This window comes from Prunus persica, chromosome G4 (genome assembly GCF_000346465.2).
Source record: "Prunus persica cultivar Lovell chromosome G4, Prunus_persica_NCBIv2, whole genome shotgun sequence".
Lineage (NCBI taxonomy): Eukaryota > Viridiplantae > Streptophyta > Magnoliopsida > Rosales > Rosaceae > Prunus > Prunus persica.
In genome coordinates, this window is record NC_034012.1 from 1926311 (window position 1) to 1938518 (window position 12208).

Below are 12208 nucleotides of genomic sequence, written 5' to 3' on the forward strand. Positions count from 1 at the left end.
CCAATGGCAGGGCGATACATATGTGCATTGGAATTTTAGAACAAACAAGAAAGAAACATTCCATGCCCAAATGTTTGCCATGTTGACATTGGAAACCTAAAATCTCATCTTGTAATCAACAGCTGATGGTGACATGGAATAATTTACACGTCATTTGGTGGAAAATATTGCCCTCACTGATTCTCTCCCACATTTCATATCTTCATATGATCAATTATTTTTTGTTTTGCTTCCCAAACTTTGTTAGATTTGGACCACTTGGCTGTCAATGATCTCTACTCGTCTCTCTTTTTGTTAAAATATCATTTCATAGTTTCTGTCGATTTATAATTAATCTCAAAATTATAACAGTGTTAAAAAAACAAAACAAAAATCATATCTTTGTTTCTTGTTGAAGATATAAAATGATATATTTAGTTAGTGATTGATTATAAACAAATGAGAGAAGCCTATGTATTGTAGCCCTGGCTAGTCAAAAGGAAGGGAAGAAACTGACAGAAGCTTCGTGCAAGCTTGATGATATGCATGCATAGCATTAGCTAACGTCATTAGTCTACAGTCGGATTAAGTTATTTCAAAAGTATCCTAAAACAAACTTGAAATTTTATAATGTAAACAATACATCTCACATGACGGGTTTATATCATAATTGAGATGACGGATAATGGGCAGAAGTTGATTATGATTAAGATACACTAAATGACAAACGGAGAAGCCATCACCATACATAATTTTCTTAATCACAATAAAATAATTTCAGTTCACAGTTGCTTGCAAGTGTCTTTTGGAGTTGGGTAAAAAAAATAATAATAATAACATCAACATAAATATAATTTTTGAATTATCTACATAAACCATGTTATTGTTATGACTATAATCACAAGTAAAAATTTAAAATAATAGAAATTTATCAAAAAGATAAAATAAAAATATATGAACCTTACCCGTATGTTCATGCTATAGTTACAGTCCAAAGCGATTATAGCTAGCTAGCTACAGATGATTCCGAATCATCCAAAACCAAGCTATGAATTCCAATTCATACTTGGGTGTTGAAATTGTTGGCGCAAAACCCCATCTCCGAGGGACCCAAGAAGTGCATTAGAGTGAAACGGCGCCGTACCCTGTGGGAGCTGGTTTAGCATAGAAACAAAGGAGGAGTTGCTTTCATCAACCCCACCTGCAGCAGTGGCGCTAATACCACTGTTGAGATCAGCATGAAACCTTTTGCTCGATGAACTTGTAGTAGCAGCAGCAGCAGCAGTCCCCATCGATCCCGCATCGTTCCAAAACGACGATGAAAGTGGACGTTTCACGGGCAGGTTACTTTTTGAGCTTGAAGTAGATATACCACCAAACTGATCATGATGATGCTGATGATGCTGATGATGCTGATGATGATGATGAGAGTGAGAGCCTTGTTGATCATTTGACGATAATATACCCTCGAAAAAACCCTCGTGATCATCGTTTTCGAGCAACGCCGTGTAGTTTGTAGTGTGCTTTGGCTGCGGCGGTGGCGGTGGCGGAGCTGGCAATATTGATGACGGGTGGGCAAACATACCGTCCATTGAATTGTTGGAAGAATCCTCGTCCATCATAGGCCTCTGCGCATTGTTTTTCTTATAAATCCGACACAAAACCCAATCATCAAGCTACAAGAAGAAAAACAGTAGATCAAAACCCACAAGTTAACACATGAATTATTGTTTGACAAACCAAATAATATTAAATGTACCCTTAAAGAGGCTTTTTTGTTGGATGCATCAGGAGGCTTAGAAAAGTTGTTGTTGTTGTTGACTAGGCGATACTCGTGCATGATCCAATTGGACTTGATCCCTTTTGGGGGCTTGCCACCATAGAAAACCAGAGCTTTTTTAACGCCGACCTTTTGGTTTCCAATGGATGTTAGAATAGGCTTATCGGTGCCCGTGGCCTTCCAATAACCTGACGTTGCCGCTCTGTTAGGCCTTGCCCCATTCGGGTACTTCCGGTCTCTTGGACTGAAAAAATACCACTCTTGCTCCCCAAACGTCGCCTTGCCTATACAAATACAAAATCAAATTGAATTGAACTTGCTCATAATTAATGAAATCTATCTAATTGATTAAAGATGACGTACGTACTTGGTAGCTCCCATGGATCAAACTTGTACAAGTCCACCTCGGCGATGATGGTGACCGGTAGAGGAGCGGAGGCGGCCTTTTTCTTGAGATAATGGACCACCAGCTCTTCATCGGTCGGGTGGAACCGGAACCCGGGTGGCAGCTGGGGGTGTGCTTGTGAACCCGATGATGAATCTGTGCTCTCCATCAGTTCCTCTTAATTACTTGTTTAAAGTTGGTGTTCGTATCACCAAAAAGAAAAAAAGAAAGACAAAAATAATATTGATTGATGAAGAAGAATTAGAGCTAAAGCTGTAAATGTTTGAGCAATGGTAGCTGCTAAAGACTAAAGACAGGGGAGGGGAAATGGTGGTGAGGTTGATGAGGTTGATGAGGCAGAGTGGCGGTTAGGTACTAATAAAAGACCCCAAGCGGCACTGGTGATCGGGCGACACGTGGATGCATGACGCAATGGTTTGGCGACACGTGGGGGTTGGGACCATGAATATGGAAGGGGAGGGGTGATGGATGATAAGGAAGGGCAGAAATGGGGGGAGGTTTTGTGGGTCGGATCGGAGGTTTGGAACTGCCTGGTACGCCTTTCATGTCATGCTTTTCTTATTGATCAGCCAAACACGCCCAACTAGCTCCCTCTACATAACAAATTTTGTGAGTGAGTGACAAGAGAGAAAGAGAGACTCCGCACGTGTGTTAATGTGCGTGCTAGACATCATTTTCTTTTATTTTTTCGGATTTTTTCAGATTTTTAAATGTAATGGTCTTTGAACTTGTACTCGGATCATTTGTCTCATGTGCGGTGCAGCTATTTGATTCTTTCGTCAATATGAACTTCAATTAGAGGAGTAGAGCCATTCATTCATGTACAAATCACCCATAAAACGATTTATTCATTTTAATAGTCATTATTGACGGAATGACTAAATTGTCATGCGTGATACAATTGAAGAAGTAGGAAATAAATTAAAAACTGAGTTATATAGTTATCATGTACTTTTTCCATATTCCAAATGCAATACCTTTGTCTTATGATCTTGGTGTCAAAGACAGAAAATCTTTATGAGATCTTGAATGAGTCCATGCCCTATTGTGAGGTTAATCTCCACTTGCCTTTTTGACAATTGGTGCATTCTCATTGCATATGTATATTGTATGCATATTTTAGACCTCAAAGTAGCTAGTGGTCAAATTCATTTAACCATAGGAAACAACATTCTAAGAAATTTGGGGTTTTAACACATGAGGCGGCCTAGGTTAGCTTAGCTAGCAATTTCAGTTGAATGTTGTTTTCGAATGTCTACATATTAGCACATGGGGGACGAGTCCTCCATGCGTCAGAATGCCTGTATGTCATGCTTGGACTTTGACTATATTACATGAACGGTCCTTGTTACTTTTTCCTCTCAATTTGCTTTTAGTAGCCATCCATGCATCATGATATATCCATCACTATCCACAAATTTAGAGGAAGATAAAAAATGTGGTCATTAGCTTTGATTCTCTGGCTTGCTTTATGTCCTTTTTGCTTCTCTACATCACATTTTGTGACCTGAGATGCTTTATTCTTGTGCACTTCATCACAATATCCGAAATTAATAATTGATTGAAAGTAGGTCAAATTTAAGCAAAATCAGTCATTTAGACAATATCCAAAATCAATAACGAAGTCTCGGTGTCAGTCACCTTAAATCATTTGATAAATAAGTAATTTGTGATTCAAGTGGTTAAGAGCATTTACCTAAGATGTATAAGTTCGATTCCCCCTCCTCTATTATCCGTTGTACAAAAATACAAAAAACATTTGATAGATTCAGACCGTATTTTTAAGTTGAGGCCCAACCTTCTCACTTGCCGGATTGTCTGCTTCTGATGGGCCCATCCATTTGTCCACAGTCCACACGACATGCTGCAAAAAGTGGCTTTCACGACGAGGATCATATGGTGCTTTCAAACATATTTTTTGTTTATTTTAAATATTTATCCTATCAGAACTTTATATATAATAATAAAAACCAATCAAGATTGTACACGTGGAAATCCTTGATAATTTAGACGTGTCCAGGCTGTGGCATACGTAGGTAATATCCTATAATATAATTTGTAGCCGTATTTGTAGGGTTACATGACCAAAATAAATAAATGAAAGAAGAACAACAGCCTGAATTTGCCTAATTGCTTGTTTATTAGGAAACAAAAAGTTGGGTTGGTGGGGGGTGCCCGTGATTCGTGAACACCACAATTTTTATTTCCTTGAAAAATCATGGGCATATGACAGCTGCTGCTGCCACATGAATTTTTATTTGTGGCTTACAATGTGCGATCCATGAATCACAGATGCAACATTGTGTATTGTGTAAACATGCGCATGCCACATATTCAGTTTTCAGATAATATCTAAAATTAACATGGTATGGACCAAAATTTTGATGAATTGTCTATTATTACATTTATGTCCACTTTTGCCTTGAAACTTCTGTTGACGCTCAAGATTTATTTATTTTAAATCAACGAAAAAAGGAATTTCAACTTGAAACATCTTTTAATTAGAAAGAAAAAAGAGTTAGGTGGAGTTATTTATTTATTTTTATGTCATATTCCATGTTTGACGACCAATGAGTCTTGAAATGGAGAATATTCTTGATTGTATCAAAATGCTTTCACATTGCAAATGAATAGTATGTGTCTATGCGATGCGTGCAAAAGCCACCCTAATAGGAGAGGTCACAAGTTACAACCTTCTTTTACGCTACCATCCACAAATAATATAGTAATAAGTTGTAACCATGGCAGCAAGCAAGTTTTTTTAAGTGCCAGAAGATAAAAGATATTAAATTTTCCACATTAGTCGGGAAAGTCTAGCCCGGCAAAGATTTGTCCTGAAAGAAAAACTTCGCCGCGAATGATCTATCCTGGTGAAACTTTGTCGGCGTAGAACAATATTCGTACAAGCAATCCCCTGAACTTCTCATTCAATGTGACAAAATAAAATATCTTCTAAAGTCAAAATATTTATTTTAACAGATTTCTTCTTTGCAAGTACTTTGCAAAATAAATATGGCGGCCTCAAGTCCAAAGATGGATATATAAAGAGAGAGCCATCTTTATCTTCTAGTAGGGACTTAGGGCATACATCTTACAACCATGAGGAGCAACATTTGCAGTCAACCGAAAACGCTTGTTCCTTGAAACAAATGAGTGCTGCAATCAAATGACATTAAGGCATGAGGCACCAAGGGAACACACAAAACAGATATATCAAACGTGAGCAGTGCTACGGTAAGTTGCGCGCGTGGGCTGATGGCCAGATGCATGTGAGGCTCACAATGCATCAGCCCATGCGCGCAAGCATCCTTCTATAAATGCATACATACCGCCCACAGATCTCTGACGACAACAGGCTTATACGGAGAGAGTCCAATGTCCCTCCATGTCACAGATATAGGAGCAACTGACCTGCCTCTGTTCCACAACACTACCACCACTCTTTTCCTTGATAATGGTCCTGCCCACACCTGCATTTCAAATTGACAGCTTATCATATGACTATAGTTTGAAAAGCTGTGACAGGTTATAGAATTTGAACAAACATGGTTAATCAATAGTCTATAAACTAATTGCAGAAATGAAGGAAAAGGGCAAGCATCTGAAACTGCAACATACTTCTAGGCCATCTTTTGAACGCAATTTCCTTGCTTGAACTCCCATTGGATCCTGATTAACATTAATGACCTCCTTGTTTCCAAGGATCTGAAGAGTCTCTTTGCTTGCAGATCGGACGTCACATCCAATAAGTAAAGGAGCCTGTGACAATAATATTTTTGGTATTATCAGTGTATGCAAGTCAAAGAGGTGACTGAAAGAAAGCAATTAGAAAGTTTGGAGATGATCGCATACTTTCATAACTGCCCAAATGCTAAAATGAGATCTATACTCCTCTAGACTCATCCCTCCATTGCCCACTTCCAACATATCAGGATCTATTACAATCAAATTACATTTCAAATAAATAAGTGTACAGGCATTTAAACAAAGATAAGAAACAAGATGGCTCTGGAAATTCTTAAGTTCAATATGGTTTGTAATTGTAACATAAGTTACACAACTACATGGTTTCACTTGAATAACAGAAAATAGACAGTCAATAACATTTTAAAAAAATTACCATTCCACTTGCCAGGTCCTGCATATCTCCCCCAAATGTTGTTTTGATCTGCAATCGACGTGATACTGAAATTGTAATGTACACAGGTTAATAAAAGCAAATGATTCAATGTTTCAAGGTTAGAATTCTCTGTCAAATCAGGATTCAGGTTGAGATCTTGAAAGAATTAGAAAAATGAGGAACTGAGAGTGCACCTTGCCCAGGTATCGTTAATGTCTCCTGTAGTTCTCCAAGTATTGCCATACAAACCAGCCCATTTGGCAGGATTCTCTTGTCCCCTTTAAGAACACATTTTTGTGTTAAGGCTTGTTTGATAATACCAAACAGTTTCTAGTGATACAAACACACAGACCTTGTAAACAAATTTAAGACAGGATGATGATGTTATCAAGTACAAGTGACTTGCCATTCGCATAAGGAGTATAGAATCGGCCTTCCAACCTTTTGCAGTGCATAACTCATTCTAGCATATCTTTTTTGAGGCTTAGAACCATCATTGTAACAGTTATCATACTTCAAATAATCGACCCCCTACAGCCAAATGCTCCTATCAGCTGAAGTTCATTCCTTTAACCACAAAAATCAATTACTCATCCTCATGTTGTATAAAAATATCAGATACAAACCCACTCGGCGAAGGTTCTTGCATCTTGCTCTTCATGCCCAAGTGAGCCCGGCATTGTCATGCTGCAGGTCATATAGCTAATATACAAAATAATGAAAATAAAATGATATGAACAACAGATAGTCTTCATTTTATATAAACACAGATTTCAGAGATATATTTACCCAGCATCAGAGTATATGCCAAGTTTTAAGCCTCTTGCATGAACATAATCTGCAAGGGTCTTGATTCCAGAAGGAAAAGTAGATGATTTTGCTCTGAGATTACCCCTCGTGTCTCTGTTTTTTTCAGCCCAACAATCATCTGCATTTTAGACCACACCAAGAGTGAGAGTGAGGACCTTGTTATAGGTGGCTAGGAAAGGCAGGATATTCAGAACTAAATAATTAAGTGAAAGTCTGTAAAGATGCCGACCTAAATTCACATATTTGTATCCAACTGCTGCCAATCCAGTTGAAACAAGAGCATCCACTGTTCTCAAAATTCAAACAAATCAACACAAAACGTTATATGATCATTCTTACAAATGAATGGTATACAAATTCAACTGCACAAATTGTGAGAAACCTTTGAAGCCAATTCAATTGAGGCCATTCCTATAATTAATCTTACTGGTAGAAACCTATTATAAAGAAAGTGCACCTATACTGTCGGCTTCAAAGTCAATATCTTTAATTGCAATGAACAAGCTTTTTAATGAAATTGTGTATGTAACATTGTTGTGATATTGAAGAAATTTTTTCATAGGAAAACTTTACCAATAGTCTTCACAGTGCTTTCATTTATATTGCATTGGAAGTGATTCCAACTGTTCCAACTGCATTCAAAACCAGTAAGCCAAATTGAAAAAAGCCAATTGCTTTCAAATAAAACTTGGAAACCAGGTAATCCGATGAAAGCAATTCCAAATAGTACTTAATTGATCTTACTTACCCCATTGGAGGTGTTCGAGCAACCCCATTGGCAAGAAGGAACTGATTGTATTCTGCTTGATGGGTATTGTTCCTGAAATTCATAGCATCTATCACATGGACAAAAAATAAAACAAGAAAAAAGAGAAGAGAATTTCTGTTTCTCCAACCCATTTTGGGAAAAGAGTGTAAAAGGGTGTGTATCTGAAGAATATTCTTATGAGATCTGGGACAGAGCTTAAAGACTGAGGAGGGGCTCTGTTTCTGTGAGTGTGGTTTTACTGTAAATGTGAAAATGGAATACTGCAATCAGATAAGACCCTTCTGGCTTCATGTACAGTTCAATACAACTGCATATGATATGCGGGTGGGTGGGAGACAGATACAACTTCTTGGATATATATACATATATATATATGACTTTCCTTTAAATGCTACATTGATATTTATTTATTTATTTTTGGACGAAATGCTACATTGATATTGAACATGACAAATTAATGGTTCATTTTAAACTCTCAAACTTTGTACAGAAAACCAAGTATTGCACAAAATGCTAAACATTCATTAGCATGACATGAATGAGAAAACCATTATACAACGCACCACAAAGATCCTCACTCATCAATACATAGCACGTACAAAGTAACTAAGACATGAAGGCTCGGCAAGTAAGGGAATTAAATATTTTAATTTTTACTTCGAAATAAGTTGCTTGGGTTGGTTGTGCGACTTTGTAGTCTTATCCCTATGATGAGAGTAGTTTACTGTTTTCTTTTGTTGATGGTGTTTGGTCGACATATGCTTTGTATTGACCCTTTGTAATTTATTAACGATATTGATGTATTTCTCTTTAATTTTGCATTCACTCTTTGTAGAGAGATTACAAATAAAATTTTTAGTGCAAAGGATCTATTAGTGTAGTGATTGGACCAAATACTACTCCAAAAAATATTAGAGATTAAAGTTCTGATATCCGTATTGTGTGTGTGAGAAAACTTATAATTCAAAAATGTCTATGACTAATTTTTAGGCCAATTTTTCTAAAAAGTAAATTTCTTTTAAAGTTTTAACAATTTTAATGATAATTCTCAAATTGTATATAATATATTAAAAACTTGTATAATTTACTTCTACATCTTCAGTTATATTCTGAAGAATAGCATACTTCCCCACTTATACATAAAACAATCTTAGAAATAAATTACAAGAAAAAATAAAGAGTAGAAGAAGGAGGTTGAGAATAGAAAAGAAAAAGAAAAAAGACAGTCATGGAATGACAGAAGGGAACCCCAAAAATTACTCCACGGGATGACAGAAGGGAGAAGAGAATCTTCAGTTTTTTTTTTCCTTACTTTCTTTTTTGTCTTGGGGTGATAAGGCTGTAAAGGCTAATAAATGGGCTAGGTATTTGTTTTCCCAGAATAGCTGGGCTACCTAGCTATCGACAGCTCTTCTAAAATTCTGGTTGGGCTTCAGCCTTATCTAGATGGAACTGGTCGGTGCAAGCCTATAAATTTAGTATGTTATCGTTCGTCTTAATGTGAAATATACTCATAAAAAAACTTAAATAAAAAAAGAGAGTAAGGGTCCAAAAACATTCACACGAGGAAAGCGGATGTGTACAGTAAAAGACTGAATCACGAAATGAACTCTTTGAATTCTTCCAATTACTCTTTTTCTTCATCTCAATTTCTAGCCACAAATAAACCCTAATTTAATGGCTTCAACAAGTGAAAGAGTTACCAAAAAAAAAAGCCGTCAATTTAAAGAGGAAATAAAATAAATGTGAAAAGCCAAAGCCCAATACTTTATATATTGAGTACTCTTACTTTAAGAACAAAAGCAATTCCCACAGAAATAAAATAATATGACATGTGCCGCTTGGTAGATATGCAGACCTCATGTCCATTTTAAAAATCAAAAATTGGTCCGGCAGTGAAGTGCTGAGAAGTTTCTTTTGGTTAAAGCTGAAGAGGATGAATTTTTCAGTAGGGGTCAATTCAAGGTCAATTTCTGAATTCCCACACAGAGATGAGCACATGGATCTTGCTTTCTCTCAATCTATGTTAGTATTACTATTGCCTATGGGCGGTGCTGCGGTTTCTGTTGCTTCCTGGTTTAGTAAAAGTATATAGTGATGAATCATGATGGATGGGCGGCCATTCCTCTGCTAATACCTTCTTCTTGGCAATCACAGTATAAATTCTGTAATCTTTCTTCCGTATCTCAGTTTAGATTGCATTTCCCCAACTTTTCTCTTTGATTAAAAAAATATTAATATTTTGCTTTGGTGAAGATTAAAAGCAAGCCATATTAATAAGATTTGGCTTTCATGCCGTTTTTTCTTGCCTCTTACGAAGGATTTTCACACCAATATTGCATTCATTGATAGCATATGATGTAGCTCTCTCCAATATTGTAAAAAAAAAAAAAGATAAATTATGCATCTGCATGGAAAAAGAGTGTGTGCCGTAGATAAACGAATATTTAAAGCAAGCAACCCTCTTACGTGTAAAACAAAACAAGTTAAAATATTATGATCAAAGTATTTTAGTATGAATGATGGTCTTAACTTGTTGGGATTAGGAACACCAATGGCACTAATAAAATAATTATATAAAACAACGCCACCCACCACAAGATCAGTCTCAACTGTTGGTCCTTTTAATTTGGTGCAAATTAAATTCAAGTTAATGATGATCTGCGGCTCCCACGAGAGAGATGACAAGATATAAAAGAATCAACTTCACATTATTTTGAAGGAAGCATGAATTTGTTACAAGTACAATATTACATCTTTGGTTACAATAAAAAGGAAATGAAGTATACAGTTTATTCAATCCTAATCAAACGAAATACAAAAATCAACAAAACGTGTTAGAAACTTTGAAGATATTCTTTGTCTCCTATACAAAAAAAAATCAATGAATTTGTAAGACATACCAAGTAATTAAGAACAAATGTGAGTTTTTGAAGTAATTACTTTTTATCTTTTGTGAGATTGTCAAGTAATTGATTGTTTTGTGTGTGTATTAACATATTAACATTGATCCTGAAAATCGTATTTATGGTCAATCTTGTATGCTCCTTCTCCTTCTACCTCCAGCAAGTTCTGCAACACCGCATCAGAAGCGTCTCTCAGGAACTCCGACCAATCCCTAAAGAAAACCCCCAAAAAAAAAAAACAACCAATATTAGTGATCGATCCAATAACAAAGATATAAAATAAGATGTTATTCAAAAATGAGAGTCGAATTACCCTTTGGAGGAGTCGAAAGTAAGTCCAACGGTATACTTGGCTTCTTCAAGCGCCCAACTGAACCTTTGAAGTTCAACTGGAGAGCAAGTTCCATTGTCCCTGACCCTAAGTTGAGACGGCTTTACATTACAGAAAACTGGTATCACCCTCTTCTTGGACTCCATTAACAGAGCCAACTCATGAAGACAAAAGTAAGATTCACAATACTGAGGCGAAAACACGGCAAGCCCCACCTTGCATTTTCGAATCGCAGCATCGATTTCATCGAACAGCTTGTCCCCAGGTTTCATGTTCTTGCTGTCCAAAAACGGATGCAGCCTGAGCCGCGAGAAATGGTAAAAGAGCAACCCGGCCACGGTTCTCTTGGTGTCAATCCCACGGTGGTTAATGAACACGTCGCATGGCCTGGAATTAACGGTTTGGATGTGGTTGCTTCCTTGGCGAAGAATTTTGCGAACCAAAGCTGGTGAACGCTGCATGGCTCCTTGGAGAAGCTAACGAATTCGGTACGATTTTATGTACTTTTCTTTTTGGTTAAAAAGAATTTTTCTGTTGTGTTTGTTTTGTATTTTCTAAGGGTTATGTTTTTTTTTGGTAGGTGTGAGAGAGCTAGACAAATGGCTTATAAAGAGGTCCGAGAAAGAGTTTGATTTGATTTTGGGGTCCATATTCAAGGGAGAATTCTAAGCTTCAGATTGGACTTGAGAAAATGCGCGGTATTTATTTAAGCAAGACACAGAAAATTAGAGCGCGGGAGCCTTGAAAATTTTGACTATCTAGGCTTTATGGAACTGTATAAACCTTCAAACACGTATATATTTTTATATATGTACAAAACCATCATCTGCTTACTTGGTCACTCCACGGTCTTTTGCATGATTTCAAGGGCCAGGAAACTTTTGCCAATTAAAACCAAATGATGGATAGAACTTTTGGTTTTGATGAAAAATTAATGCAAGTTTGGAGATAATAAACAAGAGAAGTGAAGGAAAAATTAAATAGCTAATCAGAAAACAAACATGTGTAATTAAGGAGCAAATGACCCACTAGTGTAGTGGTTTGGAGTATTTACTCCCTCAGGTAAGGTTCTGGATTCGAGTTATAGCATCCGTGTTGTGTGTGTGA

General features: G+C 36.7%; 3 protein-coding genes across 3 annotated transcripts; all 3 read right to left on the reverse strand.

The window, feature by feature from the left end:
• On the reverse strand, positions 701–2893 carry LOC18778845 (NAC transcription factor 25). Its single transcript, XM_007211391.2, has 3 exons — positions 2127–2893; positions 1739–2043; positions 701–1655 (listed from the first exon to the last, which is right to left on the reverse strand). The coding sequence occupies exons 1-3, from the start codon at positions 2311–2313 to the stop codon at positions 1026–1028; spliced, it is 1122 nt and encodes a 373-aa protein (XP_007211453.1). The 5' UTR covers positions 2314–2893; the 3' UTR covers positions 701–1025.
• Positions 4940–8257, reverse strand: LOC18778255 (alpha-galactosidase). The gene is made up of 12 exons (XM_007211370.2): positions 7844–8257; positions 7669–7727; positions 7325–7381; positions 7075–7213; positions 6912–6987; positions 6692–6816; positions 6480–6563; positions 6286–6350; positions 6018–6100; positions 5784–5924; positions 5495–5635; positions 4940–5321 (listed from the first exon to the last, which is right to left on the reverse strand). Exons 1-12 carry the CDS (start codon positions 7993–7995, stop codon positions 5232–5234), a joined length of 1212 nt encoding a protein of 403 aa, XP_007211432.2. The 5' UTR covers positions 7996–8257; the 3' UTR covers positions 4940–5231.
• LOC18778235 (disease resistance-like protein CSA1) lies at positions 10649–11562 on the reverse strand. Its single transcript, XM_007212436.2, has 2 exons — positions 11084–11562; positions 10649–10982 (listed from the first exon to the last, which is right to left on the reverse strand). The coding sequence occupies exons 1-2, from the start codon at positions 11560–11562 to the stop codon at positions 10865–10867; spliced, it is 597 nt and encodes a 198-aa protein (XP_007212498.1). The 3' UTR covers positions 10649–10864.